This window comes from Podarcis pityusensis, assembly GCF_964106645.2.
Source record: "Podarcis pityusensis genome assembly, chromosome: 13".
NCBI lineage: Eukaryota > Metazoa > Chordata > Lepidosauria > Squamata > Lacertidae > Podarcis > Podarcis pityusensis.
This window is the reverse complement of record NC_138038.1, coordinates 20,104,082-20,131,555: the sequence shown is the minus strand read 5'-3', so window position 1 is coordinate 20,131,555 and position 27,474 is coordinate 20,104,082. Positions and strand designations below refer to the sequence as shown.

The following is a 27,474-nucleotide window of genomic DNA, read 5'->3' as shown; positions in this document are numbered from 1 at the left end:
GAGTTTTGCCAGAGTCTCCGGCAAAGCAGGGAGCAGACAGGAGGCAGCCCCATGGAGCTCTCCAACTGCAGAGGTTGAGATAGAGGGGCTGTTCCTGCTTCCCTTATTTTTCTGTTTTGCCCATCCATGCCTGGCTGGAAGAAGGCGGCCAGATGGAACCTGGAAAGGGGAGATCCTAGGAAGCCAGAGGCCAGATTATAAACAGCAGCAGCAGCAGCAGCAGCAGCAGCAAGGAAGCACAACAGATTTAGCCAGATATCGATAAGAGGAGGGGAAAGGAGGAGGAGAGGCTGAAAAGAAAATGCAGCTGACACGGTGCTGTTTCATATTCCTCATCCAAGGGAGCATCTATCTGCTGGTGAGTGAGCAACGGACAAGGGAAAGGTGAGGTTGCGGGCGGGGGTGGGGGAGAGAATAAGGATAGTGGCATGCCCTTGGCGGTGCCTGAGAGCAAAGGGGCGGCTTGTGCAAAGCGCGGCTTGAAATTAGTATGTTCCGGCAGTTTTGCGGTCTGCTGCTTCCGCGTAGCACTTCTTAGCATGCACTGGGCTTTGCCTGGGCTTAACAATTGTCCTCGCATCAACTTTGCCAGGCAGGGTCGGGGCACAGGAGATTTGGGAGGGGGGATCCAAAGGACATCTAGTCCAGCCCCATAAGGCAGGACTACCCATCCATCTGCCTATCAATTAAGGTTGCCATTTTCCTTTTCCTTAAGGTCCTGATCTAGGGTTGTAAACAGGTGCCTGGTTAAGAAAAGCGTCACCTGCCAAATCTCTTCCTTAATTGCTTGTCTGTTTGAATCTCTCATTGCTTGTTCGTTTAAATTGGTTAACCACCCCGGAGGAGAGTTCTCCGGGCAATGTGCAATAAAAGTTCAAAATGAGTTATAAAAAAAAATGACAAGGAATGCAGTAAAAAATATACCGCAATAAAACACAAAACAGCACAGATTTTTAAAGATGAGAAATAAATCCTAACTCCTCCATTTGAGCATACCTAGTCATTCAGAATGCTTGAACAGTCTTATAAAGCTATCTGATCACTTTTTATCTCATTCTGGGATCCGATTCTGCTCAATAATAGCTTTATGGCTTTATGTCAGGCTGTAGTTAAATGCACTACAGGGAGGAGAGACGAAGAGAAATAGAGAAAGAGAGGACAATTTGGCTACCCCTGGAACAAGCACAGATACACCTTGAAGAGGCAAACAGGTTGCACCACCCAAATAAATAAGCAATTCTAGCTGGCTCAAATAGGCGAGCCAGGCTGCTAGTAAGGAAACCACACAAGACAGGGGGAGAAGGCTGTATCATATATTCATTTGCAGGCAACCTGGTCCTGGGGAGAGAAGTGCTTGCCGTGGCAAGCTACCAGATCCTAAGTACAAACAAAATCCATCCTGCAAGTTTCCCCGAAGGAAACTGGAAGGCCACCAAACAAACTAGCTCTACTTATGGCAATCCCTTATGGGGCGAGGAAGGCAGAACTCAGGGGAGTGAAGATTCCTCCCAAATCCAATGGGGACACCAAGGGAGGCAGCTGAAGAGAAAATAATAAGAGATGGTTGAGGTCACCCAAGTGAGCTTTCTGACGATGGAAGGATCTGAATACAGGTCTAGAGTCTGTGCCGAACCTAATCGACTCTGGGCTGGTAGCAAATGATCATTTCCTCCCCACCCCCTGCAAGATGGGCAGGTTCCCCACTGACCCCTGTTTCAAACGGTTGCCAAAACTTACAAAAACTAATTAGCAAATCAGGCTAAAATCAGGGTTTTTAAAAATGCTGCAGCAGGCTTAAGAAGCTTTGTTTCCCTATCAAGCAGAGAAGAGGCTTTTTCCCCGGTCACGCTATCCCAATGCATGTCTGCAAGGTTCTGGTTGTTGTTGTTGTTTAATCCTTTGCCCGGGGCTCTGGAGCTGTGTATTCAAGAGGCACTGCTCACCCTTCGGTTGGCAGGAAGGGTCTAAGAGAAGACCTCTGCTTGGATGCCCAGAAGGTGACTTCTTAGATCATTGTTATCATCCCCCAGAGGAAAAAACAAACACGGATTCTGATATTTTGCAAGCAGCATTTATATTTAAGAACCCGGCAGGGTGGGTTGGCATCGAAGGGTGAATAACAATTGATTTCCAGTGGGGAGCGGCAAAGGTGCCGACACAGACACACCCTCCATTTAATCTCTGAGCCCATTGAAAAACAGAAGTTATCTCACTGGAATTGTGGGTGGCCACAGGTAGCAAACCTCCTCTCCTGGAGAAGATACTAGGAACTCTTCCCACTGCCCTTTGGGGTCCCATCCCTACAATTAACATACAATGCTGCCTTGTCCTCTGGTGCATTCGGTCCAGTATCATCTGTTCTCACTAGCTCAGGGAGTGATGTGTTTCCTTTTCCCTGGGGAAGAATTGTGGTGATCCAAAATTCTTAGGCTACAACTCCCATTGCTCTCGATCATTGGCCATGGTGCTGGGGCCTGATGGGAGTTGTAGTCCAGCCATATCGGGGAGGGCCACTGGTCCCTTCCACTCCCTGTCCTGTACACCTTACCTGCCTCATATTGAACCTTAATCCAATTAGCAAAGTACCGTCTCTACCAACTAGCATTCGCTCTTCAGAATTTCAGGTGGGATACATTCCCAGCCCAGTATCCTCCAGCATTCCTCAGATGAAAATAGGGACATATACGGCATGATGAATAAACTGTATTAGTTGATAAAGAGAGATTAACTCTACAGTGGTACCTCAGGTTACAAACACCTTGTGTTACAAACACTTCAGGTTACAGACTCCGCTAACCCCGAAGTCGTACCTCGGGTTAAGAACTTTACCTCAGGATGAGAACAGAAATCGTGCGGCGGCAGCGGGAGGCCCCATTAGCTAAAGTGGTACCTCAGGTTAAGAACGGTTTCAGGTTAAGAACGGATCTCCGGAATGAATTAAGTACATAACCAGAGGTACCACTGTATTTGATCAATTGGGAAATGGTTAAATAAAAGTCCAAGCAGGAATTGAACATGCGCAGTCAATGGAAAGAGAGAATGGATGGGAAAGTATTAGAAATTAAGGAAATGTACTTTACTGCGAGCAGCAAAGGAGGGAGGGGAAAGAAGCATCTTGAAAGGGGGTGTGTGGAAAGTCCATTTTAAAATATGTGTTAAATTTGAATTGATTTGATGTTGATCTGTTTAAAAAAATGGGAAATTAATAAAAATTAATAGGCAAAATAATGGAAAATAGGGACATGTTCTACATCAATGTGCCCACTCCCTTGCATCTTCCCGCTCTGAGGCTGGGGCAGGGATGCAGTTGCAGCAGTTGAATGAATGAAGCAATCCCTTGGTGCCCCTCACAGTCATGGCGGCGGCCTTGCAGACAGGCTCTGACCGCTTTGCTCTCCCACCCACCACTTTCTTGATGGGAGACCAACCGACTGAGTAGTGGGGAAACAGTGGGAAACCTTCTTCGGGGCATTGGAGTGACCCGGATCTTGTTTTTTCATAAAAACAGGAAGTGACGCCATATTGAGTGTGGCAGGATGGGGGTGGGGAGCAGGTGGCATAGATCCAAGAGACGTGTTAGAAGGATGTACAGATCTGAACTTCCAGTAACATGTTGAAAGGTTGGACTGAAGGGAAGGCCCCTTGGGAATTCGGGGCTCTGCGTGAAACAAGTGAGAAGCAGGGTTTTTGTCATGGTCCCTACATTTTTGGGGAAGTTGGAGGGCATGCAGCCTTGCCTGGAGATACCAGGGACTGGACCCCAAGGCTTTCTGCATGGCTCTTTCGCTGATTCAGAAATACCCATGTAATAAGAGCTCCAGCTCCTGGTTTATATACAGTGGTACCTCGGGTTACATACGCTTCAGGTTACAGACTCCGCTAACCCAGAAATAGTACCTCGGGTTAAGAACTTTACCTCAGGATGAGAACAGAAATCACGCTCCTGTGGTGCTGTGGCAGCAGGAGGCCCCATTAGCTAAAGTGGTGCTTCGGGTTAAGAACAGTTTCAGGTTAAGAACAGACCTCCGGAACGAATTACGTTCTTACCACTGTAGAGCCTTCTTACCTTCCCAGATCTCAGGGCAAGGCCCTATGTTTGGTGCCCTCTTTCATACGGGAGCAGTGAATTACCACATAATGGAGGATATTTATAGGAGAGGAAAGTCCTTTGCCCTGGAATTTTCCCATCTTTGCCTGCTTCTAGAATTTAGAATCAGTTGGGAGGGATCTTGGAGGTGATCGCGGCCAACCCACCCTGATCAATGTTGGATCTACCACACAGGATCCCTGATAGGATGACCACCTAGCCTCTGCTTACTCTCAGTGAAGAGGAACTCAACACCTCCTGCTCCACCGTCAAACAACTCTTACAACTAGGAAGCCCGACACTCCACGCCCATGCAAAGAATCCTGGGAACTGTAGTTTTTCCCCTTACAGAGCTTCAAATTCCCAGGAACCTTCTCAAACTACAGTTCCCAGAGTTCTTTGGGGAAGTAATGTGCTTTAAATGTACGTCAAACATCCTTCGAATTTATGGTGCATGTCTGCCCAATGTTTAGTTGAAACCTGCTTACCTGAAAGGTGATCTAATTCCAGAAGGCTGTTAGTTGTTATCATTTAATCTGGCACTTACAATTCCGTATTCTGGTTCATCTAAAGTAAACAAACAGAACACAAAGAAGCATGAAGGGAGGGAGGTCTTGATCATTCTAGAGTATTTTGTATAATTGTTAAGCAGTATTGATTCATTGGGGGGGACTATTTCATGAAAATAAACCAACACCCCATCTGGTTGGCAGCTATAGTTCCCATTTCCCAGCTGTGGAAACTGAGGGCATTGGATTTCCATCAGCCCCAGCCAACATGGCGGATAGTAAAGGATGATGTAGTCCCAACATCATCTGGAGGGCCACGCTGAGCAGAGCTTTTTTTAAGAAAAAGAAAAAAGGTTGGGTTCCTTTTCCCCCCTAATGAAGTTAATTTTTTTAATGCATTTTCCAAAATTTGATACATACTTTTGCATTCTGGTCAGTGACTGAAATAAATCAATTAGATTAAATTAAGATACATACCTCTTACAGTTACCTTTAAACATTTCATATCTCAAGACTTCCCAGTCCCTCAGCTTCCCAGTCCAGTTAATTCTTTAAAGTAAGCAGCAGCAATTAAATTGCAGCAGCAATTAAAAGTGCCAGAGTGAGAAGCATTTCATCTCCTCACTTGGGCATGAAACTGTTAAAATGCCCCTCTTCCTATACACAATTACCTGGGAGTGATTTCCATTGAATTCAATTTGTCTACCTCCTGGGTTAGACATGCATAGCCCTGCGCCGTACCAGCAAATACCATATTTTTTGCTCTATAAGACTCACTTTTTCGCTCCTAAAAAGTAAGGGGAAACGTGTGTGCGTCTTTTGGAGCGAATGCAGGCTGCGCAGCTATCCCAGAAGCCAGAACAGCAAGAGGGATTGCTGCTTTCACTGCGCAGCGATCCCTCTTGTTGTTCTGGCTTCTGAGATTCAGATTTTTTCCCCCTTGTTTTCCTCCTCCAAAAACTAGGTGCGTCTTGTGGTCTGGTGCATCTTATAGAGCGAAAAATACGGTAAATGAATTAGAAAACAAAGCTCAGATGGAGGTGAATGAGTAATACAGCATTCCCACCGTTTAGTCATCCTGACGACAGTGCCACAGGCTTCTGCACACATCACCTTGCAAATATCCTGGGCCAAAATTTCTCCAACCCCCCCCCCCCTGTCCTTCCCCAACCCCAGGCAGAGCGGGGGGAAACTAAACTTTATGGCAGAGCAGAAACAGTGCAAATTGTTCCATACCAAAGGCCCCACAATCCAATACAGTGGTGCCTCAGGTTACATACGCTTCAGGTTACACACACTGCTAACCTAGAAATAGTGCTTCAGGTTAAGAACTTTGCTTCAGGATGAGAACAGAAATCCCACTCCGGCGGCACAGCAGCAGCAGGAGGCCCCATTAGCTAAAGTGGTGCTTCAGGTTAAGAACAGTTTCAGGTTAAGTACGGACCTCCGGAACAAATTAAGTACTTAACCTGAAGTACCACTGTACCAGTGTTGGTGCAAGCAGGCACTGGGTGGATTGTGACTTATTGAGAAGCTGCTTTCTGCTACTGAAGTTTTGCTGCGTCTGTTTATTATGGGTCATTGTGATGGTTGTATTGCAATGTCGTTTTGTTTCTATGTGATGCTATTAGGGTTGCAATCTTTGTTCTGGCAAAATACAGGACAGGGTGGGTTGGTTTGGGGGCGATTTCTTTTACCCTTTCTGGTGCTGAAGTGACTTCAAAGCAATCCATTACAGTCTTTAGAAAGGTAAAGGTAAAGGACCCCTGGACGGTTATGCCCAGGCAAAGGCAACTATGGGGTTGTGGCGCCCACCTTCCTTTCAGGCCGAGGGAGCCGGCGTTTGTCCACCGACAGCTTTCCGGGTCATGTGGCCTAAGGTTACCAGATGTCTCAGTTTCCTGGGAACAGTCCCCAGATTTACAAATCAGTCCCCATACAAAATCCATTGAAGTTGAAAAGTGTCCCTGGATTCATTGAAAAAAATCTGGTAACCTTAATGTAGTCAGCATGACTAAACCGCTTCTGGCACAACAGGACATTGTGACGGAAACCAGAGCGCGTGGAAATACCGTTTACCTTTACCTTTATTACAATCTACTGCGGCCTAACAGGATGGCCCCTCTAGAAGTTGTCAAACACACACACGGACACACAGACGAATTCATAAATCTGTCTGTGCTTGGCTACCCAAAGCTCAAATACATGACCTTTCACAGAGCCTTTCAAACACATGAATTGGGAGAGTATCCCCAACTTGGCAGGGAGAGAAAGAGAAAAGACCTGAAATACAGGACTAAACCGTATCAATACAGGACGTAGCATTTTACACTGAAATATGGGACAATCCTGTGTGATACAGAACAGGTGGCAACCATGCCCTCAACTGTCGTTTGTGAGTCGCTTAGAGAGCCTTTTGCCGCGAGCAATTACTACGTGAAATAAATGTGCATGGCTTGGACGGAGAAAACCAGCGTGGGGGACTGGTCAGTGTCGGACTAGGGCCTGGGAGAGCAGTTTCCAACTCTGCTGTGAAGCTCACCAGGTGACCTTGAGCCACTCCTTATCTCTCAGCTGGGTAAGACACCTCACAGGGTTAAAATGTGAGGGTTAAAATGGGCTGGTGGCTTATCATGGCTGTCTGGGGGAGCCACCATCAGAGCCAACTCCTAGAGTCAAGGTCCCTTCACGATTGATTCTACAGGGCGGGGCTTATACTTGCCCCGCCTCCAATCTGTTATTCAAGATGGCGCCACTGGTGGACACTGTGAGAACAGGATGCTGGAGTAGATGGGCCACTGGCCTAATCCATCTGGGCTCTTTTTTATGTTCTATTGGTCGGAGGCCTGGCGCTACGCAGTCCATACGCAGAACAGAGTGTACAACTCTAGTGCAGTAGCGCTAGAGTAGCACATGCCGTGACAACATGTTCTGATTGATTGATTGATTGATTGATTATCCCTGCATGCCGCTTTTCCGCAATGAGCTGCACCCAAAGCGATTTACTGCAAGCGTTCAAAACATCTAGAGAGCAGTGGAAATACAAATATACAAAAAAAAATACAAAACAGGTCAGCCGATTCAAAGTAACAAAAACCAACAATTCAGCAAATGCAGAATAAGGTCAATATTAGGGGGAAAATAAAACCAATATAATAAAGTTTGCAGACAGTAAAGTTTCTGATCCTGGTCTTCCTGCATTCCAAGGAGCCTGGCTTAAATGCAGTTTGAGGAGGGGATGTAGATGACATATTACAGCAGGGGTCAGCAAACTTTTTCAGCAGGGGGCCGGTCCACTGTCCCTCAGACCTTGTGGGGGGGGCCAGACTATATTTTTTGGGGGGGAAATGAATGAATTCCTATGCCCCACAAATACCCCAGAGATGCATTTTAAATAAAAGGACACATTCTACTCATGTAGAAACACGCTGATTCCCGGACCGTCCATGAGCTGGATTGAGAAGGCGATTGGGCCGGATCCGGCCCCTGGGCCTTAATTTGCCTACCCATGTATTACAGCCTCCCAGAGGTGGCTGACACAGCACCAGAAGACTAATGTCAGGGAGAGCAATGATGGCAGGTCTCTTTCCCAGCCTCCTGGAAGTGACAACTGTTGTGCAGGTCTTATTAGGAGGAACACTATGCATGGCACCTTGAGATCCTTGCAGCAAAGGTGAGGTATAAATTTAATAATGGATGGATGGATGGATGGATGGAGCACAGTTCAGTAGCAGAGCACCTTCTTTATCTGAAGAAGGTCTCCGGTTCAATCTGCCGAGTCTCCAGTTAAAATGAAAAGGTAATGGGAAATGAAATTCTTCGGGTCCCTAGAGAGCTGCTGCCAACCCGTCAGGACAGACAGTATAGGGCTGGACGGACTAGTGTGACTGGATACAAGGCAGCATCCTAGTACAGTGGTACCTCGGGTTACATACGCTTCAGGTTAAGAACAGTTTCAGGTTAAGAACGGACATCCAGAACGAATTAAGTTCTTAACCCGAGGTACCACTGTATGGCATTAAGATAAAATATATACCAACTGGGATATGTTAGAGGGCAGCTGGCCATGGGGAACATTTCGCATAACTTTACAATATATCAGTTCTGGAACAAAACCTCTCAGATGAGACTATTTGAATATTTGCAATGTTTTACGTTTTCTTTTCCCTATGTATATATATTTACTCTGTTAAAAGAAAACCAGGCAGGTGGTCCCACCAGGCAGAAAATCGAAGACATTTTCACCAGAGGGGGTGGAGATATAGAAGAGGAATCTGAATCGGTGCAATGAGCCTTTTTAAAGTGTTGGCGTTTGTGTGTGTGTGTGTGTGTGTGTGTGTGTGTCCTATTTGAGTTCCATTCCAGGCAGGCAAATGTCTTCAGATGTATACGGTACAGTAAATGTCAAATGGGAAGGGTATGCCATCTCTGTTTTAAACATCGATGTTAAAAAGACTTTGAAAAGCCAACTGGGAAGTGTCAGAACCCTCTTGATGAGTATTGATCCTTTTCTTTCATCCTCTTTCTAAACTGGTCATCTTTTACTGGTTTAGATGATGATGGTGATGAAATTTGGTCCCTTACCAAGGGCACTGGCTTGTCCTTGAGACTTACCAGTAAGTAGCAGTAAGCTTCCTAACGGTGCAGCCCTTATCGTGCAAACAGCTGCGCACAGAAGCAACATGTGGAGACACTGCAGCCACCCATCGGGGTCACGAAGAGTCGGACACGACTAAACAAACAAGCAATATACAGAGCTTGATTTATTAATTTAGGCTTCTTGCACATAACACATTTATAGCCCATCTTCCCCAGGAGTATCCTGGGAACTGCAATTTGTGGAAGGTGCTGGGAATTGTAGTTCTGTGGGGGGTAAACTACAGTTCATGTGAATCTTTTTTTTTTAAGGGGGTGCTTTGAATGTGATTTATGTGTGTGGTTTATTTGCAGCCCTGGAGAAAGGGAGATTTGGGGCTCCAGACAGACTACTGACCTTGCTTTCTTGTGCAGAACCTCCCTATAATAATACTTAGGGAATGTTTAGGGAAGCTTTTAATGTTTGATGCATTACTGTATTTTAATATTTTGTTGGAAGCCGCCCAGAGTGGCTGGGGAAACCCAGCCAGATGGGCGGGGTATAAATAATAAATTATTATTATTATTATTATTATTATTATTATTATTATTATTACTTAGCACTGTATAGCAGTTTCTGGTACAGTCCTACCTTGGTTTTCAAACAGCTTAGTTCTCGAACGTTTTGGCTCCTGAATGCCGCAAACCTGGAAGTGACCATTCCGGTTTGTGAACTATTTTTGGAAGCCGAACGTCTGTCAGGGCTTCCACGGCTTCCAATTGGTTGCAGGAGCTTCCTGCAGCCAATCGGAAGCCGCGCTTCGGTTTTCGAATGTTTTGGAAGTCAAATGGACTTGCGGAACGATTCTGTTCGACTTCCAAGGTACAGCTGTATTCAAATTGTAATCTTACAGCATCCATGCTAGGAGGGTGGGTGGGGTGGAGAATCTGTAGCCCTCCAGATGGTATTTGGTCTTCCCTTCGCCCAATAAATGTGGTCCACAGTCAGGAATGGTGAGGTATGTCTCTGCTATAAGGTGAGACTCTATTATCCTTCCCTCTCCCCCCAGTTGCAGACGGTAGGACTGAGACTGGGAGGGAAAGAGGGGAGATTGCAGAAGGCAACCCTGGGGTGTTGGTGGAAAAGGCAAGATTCAAACCAGGAGCTTCCAGCAGCAGCAGCAGCAGCAGCAGCAGCAGAAGAAGAAGAAGAAGAAGAAGAAGAAGAAGAAGAAGAAGAAGAGTTTGGATTTGATATCCCGCCTTTCACTCCCTTTAAGGAGTCTCAAAGCGGCTAACATTCTCCTTTCCCTTCCTCCCCCACAACAAACACTCTGTGAGGTGAGTGGGGCTGAGAGACTTCAGAGAAGTGTGACTGGCCCAAGGTCACCCAGCAGCTGCATGTGGAGGAGCGGAGACGCAAACCCAGTTCACCAGATTACGAGACTACCGCTCTTAACCACTACACCACACTGGCTCTCCAGATTCCCAGCTCAATCTCCTAGCCACTACACCAGCTCTTGGGGGGGTGAGACGGTATGTCCTTGAAACTAAACCTGGTGGGGGAATAGACACTAAGACTAAGAGGTTCTTCCTGCCAAACCTGCTGCAAGGGCAAAACACCAGCGACTGCAATGCCTTTTCCAGCTCAACAGATAAAGCAAATACAGTGCAATGACTAAGTTAAATACTCTCTACACTCAGGTGCAGTTTGTAAAACCCCAGAAGGAGCTAAATGCGCTCTTATATGGAACTGAACTTCCGGGTTTCTAAAGATCCCATGGTTTCATTCTGTTTAGTTCAGTATGGGAATGGATCAATCCGTTTTGGTTTCTTTCAGTTTCTTGTTGTTCTTAAATGCAGTTCATATTTCTGCAACAATTTGTTTGGTAAAATCCTAATGATAATTTATAAGCATACTACTGCATCCTCACCCCACCCCCGGAGATTTTTTGCAAGCAATTTAATATAATACATTTTTGGAAATTGTTTTTGTGAATATATGCACACTTTTCTTTAACTGTATGCATTATGTACACATTGCCTGGCTGGAGAACCGCATTGCAAAATTCGGAGAAGTGTGAATTTGTGAAAGGATTGCTGTTTCGGTTCACGTATTGGTTTGAGCGTGTGAATTAGGCAGTTTCTCATTAAAACACAAACAAAACTGAACGTTTCCCTTAGCGCTAGTATTGATCCTGAACTGGCTGATTCTAGTAATAAAATAATTTAAAAGATCATATGGAAACAGGATCACAGACAGAACCATTTTCCACTAGGATTATACAGTGGTACCTTGGGTTAAGAACTTAATTCGTTCCAGAGGTCCGTTCTTAACCTGAGGTACCACTTTAGCTAATGGGGCCTCCCGCTGTCGTTGCACCGCCGCTGCATGATTTCTGTTCTCATCCTGAAGCAAAGTTCTTAACCCGAGGTACTATTTCTGGGTTAGTGGAGTCTGTAACCTGAAGCGTCTGTAACCTGAGGTACCACTGTACAGCAATGGAGGTAGAGGACCTTGAAGATACCTGGGTCTTGCACATCATTTTGGGGTGTGCATGTTGTGGCTGATAACTGATATTGAATATGTCCAAAGTACACTAATCTCTTTACAAGTTTTAGGGATGAGAGACTGACGCTGAACACACCCTGAGGCTGCTCACATTGAGCCCTGTTCAGAAGAGGATTCACAGTCACATGCATAACACCCCTTCTTGGGACATACTAAAATGAACAGGAAAGAACGGCCATTGAAACAAAGTGGTTCCTTTTTGAATTTCAAAAATAGCCATTGGAACATGTTAAACACAGTGTGGTTGGGTGCTTATATGGGGTGGGGGTTAGACAAGTTTTTTTTTTTAAGCCTGTGGATTTATTTGTGGGTTGGATACTCAACCCACCTTGATGCAGTTAGATGGCCATTCAAAATAGGCCATACTTTTTTGTGTGGGGGGAGGGGCTATTTGTGGACAGTTCCTAACAAGTAAACTATTAAGGCAGAGCAAGACAGCTGTCTCTGGCAGATAATTTTAGTCATCACGAAAAGGTAGCAAATTGATGGTCGCTTAATTCATTATGACGATATTTTTACTCCTGAGGAGAGGCGCTTGTGGGCTTTTCCACCTCAGGCATTGAAGTAATTCATCTGGCCTTGGGTGCATATATACCGTATTTTTCGCTCTATAAGACGCACCAGACCACAAGACGCACCTAGTTTTTGGAGGAGGAAAACAAGAAAAAAAATATTCTGAATCTCAGAAGCCAGAACAGCAAGAGGGATCGCTGCGCAGTGAAAGCAGCAATCCCTCTTGCTGTTCTGACTTCTGGGATAGCTGTGCAGCCTGCATTCGCTCCATAAGACGCACAAACTCCTCGCGTGAGTGTTGGGAGGACCGCTCCCTTTTCGGCCAACTCCATCCGGCCTAGGGGGCGGGGCCTGCACTCATCGCCACAGCATAAGAGGCCTGAGAGAGGCCTCCGGGACACGACTGCTGCTCCTCGCGTGAGTGTTGGGAGGACCGCTCCCTTTTCGGCCAACTCCATCCGGCCTAGGGGGCGGGGCCTGCACTCATCGCCACAGCATAAGAGGCCTGAGAGAGGCCTCCGGGACACGACTGCTGCTCCTCGCGTGAGTGTTGGGAGGACCGCTCCCTTTTCGGCCAACTCCATCCGGCCTAGGGGGCGGGGCCTGCACTCATCGCCACAGCATAAGAGGCCTGAGAGAGGCCTCCGGGACACGACTGCTGTTGCTGCTTTGTGAGTGCTGGGAAGACCGCTCCCTTTTTCTGCCAACTCCATCCGGCCTAGGGGGCGGGGCCTGCACTCATCGCCACAGCATAAGAGGCCTGAGAGAGGCCTCCGGGACACGACTGCTGCTCCTCGCGTGAGTGTTGGGAGGACCGCTCCCTTTTCGGCCAACTCCATCCGGCCTAGGGGGCGGGGCCTGCACTCATCGCCACAGCATAAGAGGCCTGAGAGAGGCCTCCGGGACACGACTGCTGCTCCTCGCGTGAGTGTTGGGAGGACCGCTCCCTTTTCGGCCAACTCCATCCGGCCTAGGGGGCGGGGCCTGCACTCATCGCCACAGCATAAGAGGCCTGAGAGAGGCCTCCGGGACACGACTGCTGTTGCTGCTTTGTGAGTGCTGGGAAGACCGCTCCCTTTTTCTGCCAACTCCATCCGGCCTAGGGGGCGGGGCCTGCACTCATCGCCACAGCATAAGAGGCCTGAGAGAGGCCTCCGGGACACGACTGCTGTTGCTGCTTTGTGAGTGCTGGGAAGACCGCTCCCTTTTTCTGCCAACTCCATCCGGCCTAGGGGGCGGGGCCTGCACTCATCGCCACAGCATAAGAGGCCTGAGAGAGGCCTCCGGGACACGACTGCTGTTGCTCGCGTGAGTGTTGGGAGGACCGCTCCCTTTTCTGCCAACTCCATCTGGCCTAGGGGGCGGGGCCTGCACTCATCGCCACAGCATAAGAGGCCTGAGAGAGGCCTCCGGGACACGACTGCTGTTGCTGCTTTGTGAGTGCTGGGAAGACCGCTCCCTTTTTCTGCCAACTCCATCCGGCCTAGGGGGCGGGGCCTGCACTCATCGCCACAGCATAAGAGGCCTGAGAGAGGCCTCCGGGACACGACTGCTGTTGCTGCTTTGTGAGTGCTGGGAAGACCGCTCCCTTTTCTGCCAACTCCATCCGGCCTAGGGGGCGGGGTCTGCACTACCATTACAGTTTAGAGGACTGAGCAGCTACCGGCAGCAATGGACAAAATGGTTTTAAATGCTTTAATTGCTTTTAATTTGCAGCACCTTAAATGGGGGTTGTTGTTCTTATAATATTATATGTATATTTTAAGGTGTTTTAAAGGTGCTTTTATTGTTTACTTTGTTGTACCACCATGAATGGTGGTTTTTATCTATGTATTTTTGTTTCTTTCGTCTTGTTTTGTTTTTGGGGTTGAACATTGAGTGGGGTGGGGATTGGTTTTGTTTGGGCATAATTGTTTTAGGTTGTTTTGCTTTCTATTTGGTAAATGGAGGTTGGTATGAAGCTTGGGATTGCTACCGTGGAGGGGCGAGGGAGGTATGGCGGTGGGGGCAGATGTTATAGGCGAAGGGGATCGAGATACGGATATGCTCGTACCCCTTCCAATCTGCGCCCCATCCCGAGAGACGAGGGTAGGGTGAGCAAGGAGTACTCACCTCCTTCACTGGTGCTGTGCAATGCCAGGTCTATAGGCAACAAAACCGCTACCCTGCGAGATTTCTTCACCTCGCAGGGGGTCGACCTGGCTTGTGTGACGGAGACCTGGGTGCGCGAAGGGGTAACTGTTACCTTACGAGAGATGGCGCCCCCGGGTTTCTCCGTCCTCCACCAGTCACGGACTGTGGGCCGGGGGGGAGGGGTGGCAGTATTAATCCGGGAAGATTGTTCTTTCAGGGCTCTACCTTCGCCATCGATCCCCGGCATTGAATGTGTTGGCCTAGTGTGGGGCTCCGAGGAGAGCTTGGCTGTCTGGCTGGTGTACCGGCCACCTAGCGCACCATCAGCCACCCTGTCAGGCCTGCTGGAGGCAGTGGCCGGCTGGGCCTTGGAGTTCCCTAACCTATTGGTATTGGGAGACTTCAACTTCCACGCTGATGCCACTCCCTCCTCACAGGCTCTGGACCTGGTGTCTTCCATGGCGACACTAGGGCTCTCCCAGTTTGTTTCGGGCCCCACACATCAAGCAGGCCACACGCTGGATTTGATCTTTGGCGCCGGTATAGATGTGATCATGTCTCCTTCGATGAAGGTGCCATGGTCTGATCACTACGCTCTGAAAGCCAGGATTGACTTTCCACCCCCACCCTGCTTAGGTGGCGAGCCGATTTGGGCTCGCCCGCAGAGGCTGATGGACCCTGATAGATTCCGTCAAGCCTTGCGGGACCTTGCTCCCCCTGGCGACTCATTGACTGAGCTTGTTGAGGGCTGGAATACCCAGCTCCTGGCAGCCATCGATGAGATCGCACCTAAGCGCCCTCTGCGACCCCGCAGAAACCGGGCTCCCTGGTTTACCGAGGAGCTTCGGAAAATGAAGCGGGACCTCAGACGGCTAGAGCGAGTATGGCGGGGTGCCCGTGACGGAGCCTCAAGAACATCTTATAGGGTTTTTATGAAAACCTATGAGATGGCAGTGAAGGCCGCTAAGAAGTCTTACTTCTCGGCCTCCATTGCATCCGCTAGCTCTCGCCCGGCGCAATTATTTAGTATAATTCGGTCTTTAACGTCCCTTGAAGGACAGCCAAATTTAAATAACAATCTGACACACAGCTGTGAGGCATTTGTGAGCTTTTTTGCGGAAAAGGTCCTGTTGCTCCGCCATGACCTCCCTGCCAATTTGGACACAATAAAGGAACTGGAGGCCCCTCGACTGTCCTCGGGTCCAGTATTGGACCACTTTGACCGGATATCTCCAGCCGATGTGGACAGATTCCTCCAAGCTGGAAAGCCCACCACCTGTCCTCTTGACCCGTGCCCGTCATGGCTGATTAGAGCGTGTCCAGACGAGGTGCGGGCCCCCCTGGGGGATATTATCAATTTGTCCCTTGGCACCGGGACATTCCCAGGGGAACTGAAGGAGGCAGTGGTGCGTCCGCTCTTAAAGAAAACATCATTAGATCCCTCAGATCTATCCAATTACCGCCCGGTCTCGAATCTTCCATTCCTGGGTAAGGTGATTGAGAGAGCGGTTGCTGAACAGCTTGGTAGGTTTCTGGATGAAACATCTGCTTTGGATCCATTCCAGTCCGGCTTCCGCGCTGGTCATGGGACCGAGACGGCTCTGGTCGCCCTAACAGATGATCTCCGCAGGCAGCTGGATCGAGGTGGGTCGGGGCTGCTGATTCTTCTAGATCTGTCAGCAGCCTTTGACATGGTCGATCACGAACTCCTGGACCACCGCCTTGCCGACGTGGGGATCCAGGGCACAGTCCTTCAATGGCTGCGCTCGTTTCTCTCTGGTCGGGGACAGAGGGTGGCGCTTGGGGGGGAATTGTCATCGCGCCACTCCTTGGTGTGTGGAGTGCCTCAGGGTGCGATTCTCTCTCCGATGCTTTTTAACATCTTTATGCGCCCCCTCGCCCAGCTTGTCCGGAGTTTTGGGCTGGGTTGCCATCAGTATGCTGATGACACCCAACTCTATCTGTTGATGGATGGCCATCCTGACTCGGCCCCAGACACACTGACCAGATGTCTGGAAGCTGTGGCTGGATGGTTACGTGGGAGCCGGTTGAAGTTAAATCCTTCGAAGACAGAGGTCCTCTGGCTGGGTCGGGACGATATGGGATTGAGGGGGCAACTCCCATCTCTTGCGGGGGTGCAATTAGTGCCAGCACCGTCCGTTAAGAGTTTGGGTGTAATCTTCGATACCTCCCTTTCTATGGAGGCGCAGATTACAGCTATAACAAAGGCGGCATTTTTTCATCTCCGCCAAGCTAAGCAGTTGGCCCCTTATCTCTCTCGCCCTGACCTAGCCACTGTGATCCATGCGACGGTCACCTCCAGACTGGATTATTGTAACTCGCTCTACGTGGGGCTGCCCTTGAGACTGACCCAGAAACTCCAGCGGGTGCAGAATGCCGCGGCGAGACTCCTTATGGGGTCTTCGCTGCGAGATCACATTCATCCGGTACTATACCAGCTGCACTGGCTCCCGGTGGAGTACAGGATCAGGTTTAAGGTGCTGGTTTTAACCTTTAAAGCCCTATACGGCCTAGGACCCTCGTACCTACGGGACCGCCTCTCCTGGTATGCCCCACAGAGAAACCTACGGTCTGCAAATAATAACATCCTCAAGGTCCCAGGCCTCAGAGAGGTTAGGCTGGCCTCAACTAGAGCCAGGGCCTTCTCGGCTGCGGCTCCAATCTGGTGGAATGCTCTGTCACAAGAGACTAGGGCCCTGCGGGACTTGACATCTTTCCGCAGGGCCTGCAAGACAGAGTTGTTCCGCCAGGCCTTTGATCAGGGCGCAGCCTGACTCCCTCCTCTGGCAACCTGCACAGAACTTTGCTTAATTGGTTGCCATCAATTTGATTTAATTAATTTTTATAATGAAATATTTTTAGATTGTGTGATTATTTGATTTTTTGATTATTTGATTGTTGTTAGCCGCCCTGAGCCCGGCTTCGGCTGGGGAGGGCGGGATATAAATAAAATTTATTATTATTATTATTATTATTAAACATTTCTCCTTACTTTTTAGGAGGGGAAAAGTGAGTCTTATAGAGCAAAAAATACGGTACATAGAAATATTCTCTCTCCGTGTGTGTGTGTGTGAGAGAGAGAGAGAGAGAGAGAGAGAGAGAGAGAGGAGACTCACCCTATTCGTCTGATTGCGAATTGTTTTAACTGTTTTTAGTATTATACTTCAATACCTTATGGTGAAGGGCAAGTAAGAAATCCAGTAAATTATTATTATTATTCTATTGACGTAAGAGGGCAAATTCAGCTGCTTGGGCAGCAAGATGTCTAGGGGAGGCTGTGGCCCCACATCCATTGGGTTCTATTCAGTGTAGGCCCATTGAGATGAATTGACCTAAGCTAGTCGTCTTCATGAAGTTCAATGGGTTGTATCCAGTGTTAGTTCTAGTCAAAGTAGAGCCATTTTGCTGATGAGCTTTAGGGCCACAGATTTCAACAGCTCTGCTCTGGGTAGAATGTTGTTGGATATAACCCATTACGCAAGCAAGGAACCACTCTGGCTTGAATGAGTTCCCATGGCCATTCCCAAAGTAAATTTGAAAGGATTTCAACGGCACCATTATCTAGGGTGTGTGTGTGTCCTCTTGCCCTCCAGTTTGCTTTTAAGAAAACACACTCCTGAACCCCAAGGATGATGGTGATTGCCATTCCACCCCCATCGTTCACCCCGGAGACTGAGATCCAGCACTGAGGGCCTTTTGGCGGTTCCCTCATTGCAAGAAGTGAGGTTACAGGGAACCAGACAAAGGGCCTTCTTGGTAGTGATGCCGGCCCTGTGGAACGCCCTCCCGTCAGATGTCAAGGAAATAAGTGTATTTTTTGTCTTTGTTGGAAGCCGCCCAGAGTGGCAGCCAGATGGGCGGGGTACAAATAAATTATTATTATTATTATTATTATTATTATTATTATTATTATTATTATTATTTATTATCAGCAGCAGCTATCCTATTTTTAAAAGACATCTGAAGGCAGCCCATTTTAGGGAAGTTTTTAATATTTAATGCTGTATTGTTTTTAACACCCAATTGAGAGCTGCCCAGAGTGGCTGGGGAAACTCAGCCAGTTGGGCGGGGTAGAAATATTGTTGTTGTTGTTGTTGTTGTTGTTGTTGTTGTTGTTATTCCATGTTCAACATTCACATTATACATTTAAAGCAGTATCATGCCACTTTAAACAGTCATGGCTAACCCCAAAGATATCTGGGCACTGGGGGTAAAATGACCTAAAACAGCAGAACCCACTAAAACTCTGGGAGTTAAACCAGGAACCCCCAGTCGCTGAGGTTGGACTCTCTAGCCTAATGAGACACCTACTTCAAGTGCAAAAAGGAATATGAATCAGCAAAGCATAGCCACATTTGAAGCGCTACGATAAGCACGTTAAAGAGTCGCGACTTCTCCCAAAGATTTAAGAGATTTGTACGTTGTTAAGGGTGCTCAGAGCTGTTAGGAGACCCCCTGTTCCCCCTCACAAAGCTACAGTTCACAGAATTCCCTGTGGGAAAAGGGTTGATTGCTAAGCCACTCTGCGAATTGTTATTTCTGAGAAGGAAAGGGGGGGTGTCCTCCGAACAACTCTCGCCCCCCTTAACAAACCACAGCTCCCAGAATTCTTTGTGGCAAGCCATGACTGTGGCACTGCTTTGAATGTATGGCATGACTGTGGCCACCAGCAGTGGTTTATGACACGCGGCGCGACCCATTATTTCTGTCGCTTCTCAGCTTTCAAACCATTCACTGGAGCCGTCAAGCTATTAGAGGTCTTTCAATCAATTAACTGCCTGGCCTTTTACTGATTAATTGAATAAATGTTAGCGCGCCTGTGGCAAAAGCTCAGTGGTGCGCCTGTCTGAGGAAAGAGGCCGTTTCTCTTAACTGTGACAATTCAATAAACAAAAGTCGCGATCCGCCGTCAGAGGGAATGCTTCCTTTCCCTTTACAACGTGGAGGGTGGGCTGTGCCCGGCTGCAGTGATACGTCAAAGCCAAAGGAGCAGCTTTAAAAGATAAAAGCACGAAGACATATCCATAGAGAAGAGGATGTAAGCTTTATTTATTTTATTTTATTTTATTTTTTTAAAGGGAGGTTGCTGCTTATTGTTTCACTAAGCATCTTGTCTTGCTGAGCACCAGCAAAGTGTCACCCAGAGTGGCTGGGGCAACCCAGTCAGATGGGTAGGGGACTATTATTATTATTATTACTACTACTACTACTACTACTACTACTTGAAAAGAGGCCACAGTTGTCTCATCCTGATAGACACCAGGGTTCAAACCTCCCACTCAGCCATGAAGCTCACCATGTGACTTTGGGCCAGTCACCACCTCTCAGCCACAATTAATCTCCACAACAACCCTGTGAGATAGGCTAGGCTAAAACTGTGGTTAAGTGGACGCAGTTGGGTGTGGGAGGGGAAAGGGAAGAGCCTACAAGCTTTTAGCAAGGCTAGGCTCATTCCCAACACAATAAACCATAGTTTATCCTAATGTCTCTTTCCAAATGCATTCTAGGCAACTTTTAGCACAGTCTTCCATCTCCCATCCAAAGTGAAGTCTAGGTAGGTTTGACTCACTTGCTAATTGTTCTTCCATGTCCTTTAGCTCTCCCTTTTGTAAGTTTCTTGAGGCAGGGACCTGTCTGCCAATACACACACACACACACACACACAGTGGTACCTCGGGTTACATATGCTTCAGGTTACATACGCTTCAGGTTTCAGACTCTGCTAACCCAAACATAGTACCTCGGGTTAAGAACTTTGCTTCAGGATGAGAACAGAAATCATGTGGCGGCGGTGCGGCAGCAGCAGGAGGCCCCATTAGCTAAAGTGGTGCTTCAGGTTAAGAACAGTTTCAGGTTAAGAACAGACCTCTGGAACGAATTAAGTACGTAACCAGAGGTACCACTCGTGTGTGTGTGTGTGTGTGTGTGTGTGTGTGTGTGTGTGTATCCGGTATAGCTGCAGGTCCTTCAGTATTCCTGAACTTAGGAGTTTAAACTTGCCGATTCATTAATATACATGAATCGCTCACAAGGTACAGCCAAACTTTCACTGTCAGTTGCTCAACATCTTTCTACATGTGTAAAAAGGCCATTCAAGAAAGTTTCCATATACAGTGGTACCTTGGGTTAAGTACTAAATTCGTTCCGGAGGTCTGTACTTAACCTGAAACTGTTCTTAACCTGAAGCACCACTTTAGCTGATTGGGCCTCCTGCTGCTGCCACCGCGCTGCCGGAGCACAATTTCTGTTCTTATCCTGAAGCAAAGTTCTTAACCTGAAGCACTATTTCTGGGTTAACAGAGTGTGTAACCTGAAGCATATGTAACCTGAAGCGTATGTAACCCGAGGTACCACTGTACAACTGGAAAGGAAAAGTCCGCTGCAGCTCAAAGAGGCAAATCCTCTAGATCAGGCATCCCCAACCTGCGGCCCTCCAGATGTTTTGGCCTACAACTCCCATGATCCCTAGCTAACAGAACCAGTGGTCAGGGATGATGGGAATTGAAGTCCCAAACATCTGGAGGGCTGAAGTTTGGGGGTGCCTGATCTAGATAACCCATTATCTGCATTCACCAAGGAAGTGCCCATGAGAAGAAGCTTAGCTCAGAGGGTTGCCATAGTGCCCACTTGGCCATCTGCTTCCCTCCACATCAGATAACCAAGGAAAATGCCATGCACAGTGGTCTCCTTGGGCTGCTCAAAGGTCTCTGTTGCACACGTCCACTTCCATTCGGACTGGACAGCAGCAGACCTTTCGACTGGCTGGAGGGCAGAGAGAGAAGGCTGGTTGGGGCTGCGTGTTTGTGGATTGGAAGAGGGAAGGTAGGAATTCTGGAGCACGGAAGGGCAGGAACGGGGTGGATGGTGCAAGGTGGATGTGAAAGCAAGATGGCAGAGAGGGAAAGGGTGAAGCTAGAGTCATGGGAGGAGAGCAGAAAACAGAGTGGATGGGGATTTGGGGGAGCGAAAGGACGTTGGTTGGGGCAATGGGAGGAAGGAGGAGCAGAAAAGAGTGTGTGTTGGATATTTTGGGTGCATGCTTGTGATTGGACAGATGTGGGGGTGCATGTGAAAACATGAGCATGTGCAAGAGAGTGCACAAGTATTCTGAGGGCCATTCCAGCCAATGGAGAGAGAGAAACCAGGGGAGAGAATTTACTTAGAGCTGATTTGGAAAAATTAATTTTTGCCTTCTGGGTGTTCTGGTGGACAGAAAATTAACACTTCAAATGAGACCACAGGTCTCTTTGTACTCAGGCAAGCTACTAGTGTTTTGAAACTGTGGGAATGTTGTGGACAGGAGGAGAGGATATATTGATTAAATATTATCCTTCCTCTCTCACTCTAGTGAGCTTGTAGCAGAGCACATTCCCTTGTACATTGCATGAAACTAGTGGATGGATTCATGAGAATCATTTGAGTTAAGCAATCAAGCCTGGCTTGTCATGGTAAATCCCCTTTAAAAGGTAAAGGGACCCCTGACCATTAGGTCCAGTCGTGACAGACTCTGGGGTTACGGCGCTCATCTCGCTTTATTGGCCGAGGGAGCCGGCGTACAGCTTCTGGGTCATGTGGCCAGCATGACTAAGCCGCTTCTGGCGAACCAGAGCAGCGCACGGAAACGCCGTTTACCTTCCCACCAGAGTGGTACCTATTTATCTACTTGCACTTTGACATGCTTTCAAACTGCTAGGTTGGCAGGAGCAGGGACCGAGCAATGGGAGCTCACCCCGTCGCGGGGATTCAAACCGCCGACCCTCTGATCGGCAAGTCCTAGGCTCTGTGATTTAACCCACAGCACCACCCATGTCCCACAAATCCCCTTTAGTTTCCTCTTAAAAAAAATAATGACACAACAGTCTTCTTTTAAAAGTAATGAATCTTACTTACATCCAATTCACAGTATGGTCCTGAAGGCAGTGCTTTAGCTTGTAATAACAGTTATAGAGAAAAGTGTAGGCTCATCCTCTGTGAGGGATGAGCCCATGGGCTGCTGGCTGAGAGCCAGCAGACAGCAAAAGGCATCAAGAAAGTCAAGAGAGTCAAGAGGAAGATGGCTGCTTGACTAGCCCCTAGTCTGCCAGGGTCACACCCATCTCCCTGGCCACACGCAGGGGGAGGATGCTCCAGACCAGGTGTGATAGGGAATCCTCCTGGCTGGCAACATCCCCCTGCATGTCCACTCTGGACAAACAGGAAATGTTGTATTTGACTGCTTCTTCAGTGATGTTACATCCCACAGCAACTAGCCAGTCCACTGCAGCAGATTGCGGTGATGCCCACAACAGATTTTCAAATAGCCAAAGGTACCCACGAGCCCATAAAGCAGCGCTTCTCAACCTATGGGTCGCCACCCCTTTCACAGGGGTCGCCTAAGACCAGGGGTCAGCAAGCTTTTTGGGGGGGGGTGGGCTCCTCCGCCGATGACAGCCTCTGCCGCTCGCAAGGGCAGGCACAGGAGCCGCACTTAGCAGAGCGGCGGCAGCACAAGCGGTGGCGGCAAACAGCTTGCTCTGACGAGGAACTGCTAGAAATCCACTCTGCCAGCTCAGCCCAGCCCCCTTCCTCCTCTCGGCCACGCGCAGCTGCCGCTCGCCCATTGGCCAGGGCCTCAAACCTTAGCAGGCGATTGGCCAGCAATTTGCTACACTGGGAGGAAGGGAGGTTCCGCCACGGTGAGGGAGAGGGGGCAGAAATGTCAGTGGGGGGGAACGGCACCCGCGCCACAAGAAAAATATATATACATATACTACATATTGTTTTTGTGATTAATCACTATGCTTTAATTATGTTCATTTTGTAACAATGAAAATACATCCTGCATATCAGATATTGACATTACGATTCATAGCAGTAGCAAAATTTTCACTCCATAAGACGCACCTGACCATAAGAAGCACCTAGTTTTTAGAGGGGGAATGCAAGAAAAAAAAATTTCTTTAAAGGGAGCGCGGCTCTTGGGGGCTTTTCCGGTAGGTGGGGGAAGGGACTGAGGGGCTATCCCAGAAGCTAGAACAGCGAGAGGAAGCGCTGCACAATGATCCCTCTCGCTGTTCTGGCTTCTGGGATAGCTGTGCGAAGCCTCTTCAGGGCAGCGGGATGAAGGCTCCCCGTGCCCTGAAGAGGCTTCGCACAGCTAAGCCAGAAGCTAGAACAGCAAGAGGGAGCACTGCGCAGCAATCCCTCTCGCTGTTCTAGCTTCTAGTTAGACCGCGCAGCCTGCATTTGCTCCATAAGACGTACACACATTTCCCCTTACTTTTTAGGAGGGAAAAAGTGCATCTTATAGAGCAAAAAATACAGTAGCAACGAAAATAATTTTATGGCTGGGGGTCACCACAACATGAGGAACTGTATTAAAGGGTTGCGGCATTAGGAAAGTTGAGAACCACTGCCATAAAGGAAGGCAGGGGAGGGGGTAAGTCAAGCAACAACAACCATAAGAAAAGGCAGTGCTTTAGGACATCATGATCTCATCTTGTTTCATGCAGGTGATTTGTGGCCAAGACGAGGCAACAGAGGAAGAGGAGGAAGAAAGTGGGAAGTCGCCCAAAGAGCAACCAAGATCCCGGGTACAAAAGAAAAAAGGCCAGCTCTCCTTGAAACCTTCTGCGGCCCAATCTCACTTCCAGAACACCAGTCTCCTGGAGTTGGCCTCCAACAACGCCCAAGAGTTTTGGGACGTCTTAGAGAGCTTGTCCAAGCACAGCCAGGGCGTGCAGCCCCGCGGCCGGAGGGACTCCGTCGGCAACCCTGGCCGGCTCAAGAAAATATTTGGCTGGGGTGATTTCTACTCCAACATTAAGACGGTAAAGCTGAACCTCTTGATCACAGGGAAAGTGGTCGACCACGGGAACGGCACGGTCAACGTCTTCTTCCGGCACAACTCCACCGGGCAGGGGAACATCTCCGTCAGCCTGGTGCCCCCCAACAAAGCTGTGGAGTTTGACCTCGAACAGCAGATCTTCATCGAGGCCAAAGAATCCAAGATCTTCAACTGCCGGGTGGAGTACGAGAAAGTGGACAAAGCCAAGAAGACCACCCTGTGCACTTATGACCCTTCCAAAACCTGCTTCCTGAACCACACGCAGAGCCAGGTCTCCTGGGTTTGCTCCAAGCCCTTCAAGGTCATCTGTATCTATATCACCTTCTACAGCATAGACTACAGGCTCGTGCAGAAAGTGTGTCCCGACTACAACTACCACAACAATGTTCCTTATTACCCTTCCGGGTGACCACGTACCTTTCCCATCTCAGAAGCGTCCTGTATCCCAAGTACAACTTTGATTTGGGGTTGGGCGAGGAAGGAAGGGGGTGGGGCTGCAAGCAGGGAGGAGGACCTCTGCAGCACCAGACACAGTGGCAAGCCCCCAGCATCTGCTGAAAGGCAGGGGGGTTGGGGGGGGAGTTTGAGAGTCCCCAAGCAAGCATACCATCCTGGAAACACCTTTCCCACCCGCTCACCTGTCCGCCAGCTTTCATGCATTCCGGACTAGCCCAAAACATGCAAATGCTCCAAGTGGGAAACCCATGTTGCGCTCCTGCCCCCCGTCCCTACAGTTTAACAAGTGGGACATTTCCTCCCAGCAAGGGATTCTGCTGTGTGAGCCTCAAATGGGGCTTGCGCAGGAGGAAACCACTCCCTGCTCCTAGAGCAAGGCATGGCCTCTCCGTTCCTCAGTCGATGGGTGTCGTGGTCTTGTTGCTGAGCAACAACGTGCAGAGCTTAGGGGAGTGGGAGACCAGCCAACCAGAAGAGTCTCTTAGAGGGAATTTGCCTGGAGGCAGAGTCAGCATCCAAAGTCAGGTCCAGTCCTAGGGTTGAGGGAACAGCAAACCATGTGGTCAGATGGTCCAGGGGTCAGGGTACCCGATGATCAAGGGTCAAGATGAGCAGCAAGGCAGGGCCAGGAACTATAAGTGTTGTTTCCAGCATCTGACTGCTGCTGAAAGCTCTGCTGAAGAAGGCTGAAACCAGCTGGTTCTCATCAGCGCCTTCTCCTGTGTCCTGGAAGGCTGGTCAGCGACAGATGGAGTCACTCTGCCTTCTCCCCCTTCAGGCTGCCGTTCAGCAGGTGAAGCTGGCTCCTGGCCCATGATACTGGGCAGTGGGAGGGCGCCCAGCTCCAGCAAAGGAGATACTTAGGAGCTCACTTTAAGCTCCTTCAAAGATACATCCACCCCACACCTGAAATCACATATGATGTCAGATGTGGGGTGGATGGGCATGATTTCAAGGGGAATGGACTTACAGGCCAAATTGGGATTCCCGGTGAGCCACAACTGGCCCATGGTCAGAGGTTCATCACCCCTGGAATAAAGGATGGGTCAGATCACTTAGTTTCCTAGTCTGCTGATCATAATGGCTCCCAAAAGAGATCACTTTGGGCTTCATGTCCCTCCACCCACTGAATTGGAAACAGGAAAAGTGGATTGAATTACTAGAACATTTCAGGTTCCAAAGGGGCCCTTGCTGAATCATACACTGCCCATTCAGTTCCCTGGTATATAGATGGGGAGCCTGGCTTCCCCTTCTTTCGCCCATTTAATTGTCCCTAAGCCCCCCCCCCCTTTCTCTGACCTTGTTATGGCCAAGTCCTAGCCACCTTGACGGATAAAGTTTTCTAGCAGAGGCCTCTGAATATAATTTATCTGCTTCTATAGAATATCCATCAAGCAACCAAGGGCTTGGGGGCAAGAAGCAGCGCAAGAAACAAATGCGACCCAAATAAATTAGTAGCGCTGTCACTCCATTTAGAAGAAATCTCAGTTCATTTAGTACGCGGAACTTAAAACAAATGGTCGGCATTTGCATAAAGCCAAGTGGGACGGAGGCATTGAGAGGTGGGGCAGGGATCACAGTGCTCTAACTCAGATCTATCACCCCCGGGGGCCCGGAAACCCCAAATCTAATTTCCGTGGTGATGAGAAGAAAGCAAGGAGGAAGCCAGCTCCTGATTCTGCATCCTCATGCTGTGCTGGCAAGTTGGCAATTTCTACTTAAAGGAAGGCATATGCTTCCTCCTTTCTTATGCCTACCAGAGAGTATGCCTTTTCAAGATTTTGCCACCCTCCTCCATTGCTGCTGGGTGATGTTGCACAGACCACAGCAAACACCATCTAAGGTAAAAGGTAAAGGACCCCTGGACGGTTAAGTCCAGTTAAAGGCGACTATGGGGTTGCAGCGCTCATCTCACTTTCAGGCCGAGGGAGCCGGCGTTTGTCCACAGACAGCTTTCTGGGTCATGTGGCCAGCATGACTAAACCGCATCTGGCACAACATAACATCGTGACGGAAACCAGAGCGCACAGAAACGCTGTTTACCTTCCTGCCGCAGCGGTACCTATTTATCTACTTGCACTGGCGTGCTTTTGAACTGCTAGGTTGGCAGGAGCTGGGACAGAGCAATGGGAGCTCACCCCATCGCGGGGATTCAAAGAGGCTCAGTGGTTTAGACCACAGTGCCACCCACGTCAGGGGAAAAGAGGGACACGGGTGGCGCTGTGGTCTAAACCACAGAGCCTCTTGGGCTTGCCGATCAGAAGGTCAGCGGTTCGAATTTAGGTCGGACTTAACCATCCAGGGGTCCTTTACCTTTAAACACCATCTAGAAGCAGGGGAAACAAAATAAAAAAATTCCTTCCAGTAGCACCTTAGAGACCAACTAAGTTTGTTATTGGTATGAGCTTTCGTGTGCATGTTCATACCAATAACAAACTTGCATGCTCATACCAATAACAAACTTAGTTGGTCTCTAAGGTGCTACTGGAAGGAATTTTTTTAATTTTGTTTTGACTACGGCAGACCAACACGGCTACCTACCTGTAACTAAAAGCAGGGGGTCACCTTTGGCTCTCCAGATGTTGAGGGACTACAATTCCCATCTTCCCCAGTCAGCAATAGCCCATGGTCAACAGCTGGAGGTGCCGCAGGGACCCCATTCCTGGTGTAAGGAACAAGGCAGCCATATTAGAAGAGGCATCCCTCCTTCTTGGAGAAGGAATGAGGAAATGCTTCTCCCCAGTTCTGTCTTCCTCTTCTAACGTGTCAGGGTTGCCTCCAG

The 27,474-nt window shown here is 48.7% G+C and overlaps 1 protein-coding gene across 1 annotated transcript; it reads left to right on the top strand.

Moving 5' to 3' along the window:
* NXPH3 (neurexophilin 3) lies at positions 1 to 27,049 on the top strand. Its single transcript, XM_080979506.1, has 2 exons — positions 1 to 358; positions 23,902 to 27,049. Exons 1-2 carry the CDS (start codon positions 302 to 304, stop codon positions 24,643 to 24,645), a joined length of 801 nt encoding a protein of 266 aa, XP_080835632.1. The 5' UTR covers positions 1 to 301; the 3' UTR covers positions 24,646 to 27,049.
* Positions 27,050 to 27,474: the final 425 nt, after the last annotated feature.

Coding starts and splice junctions, on each gene's coding strand:
- NXPH3 (XM_080979506.1), top strand. CDS start 302: ATGCAGCTGACACGGTGCTGTTTCATATTCCTCATCCAAGGGAGCATC. Junction 359..23,901: donor AAGGGAGCATCTATCTGCTG/GTGAGTGAGCAA, acceptor TGTTTCATGCAG/GTGATTTGTGGCCAAGACGA.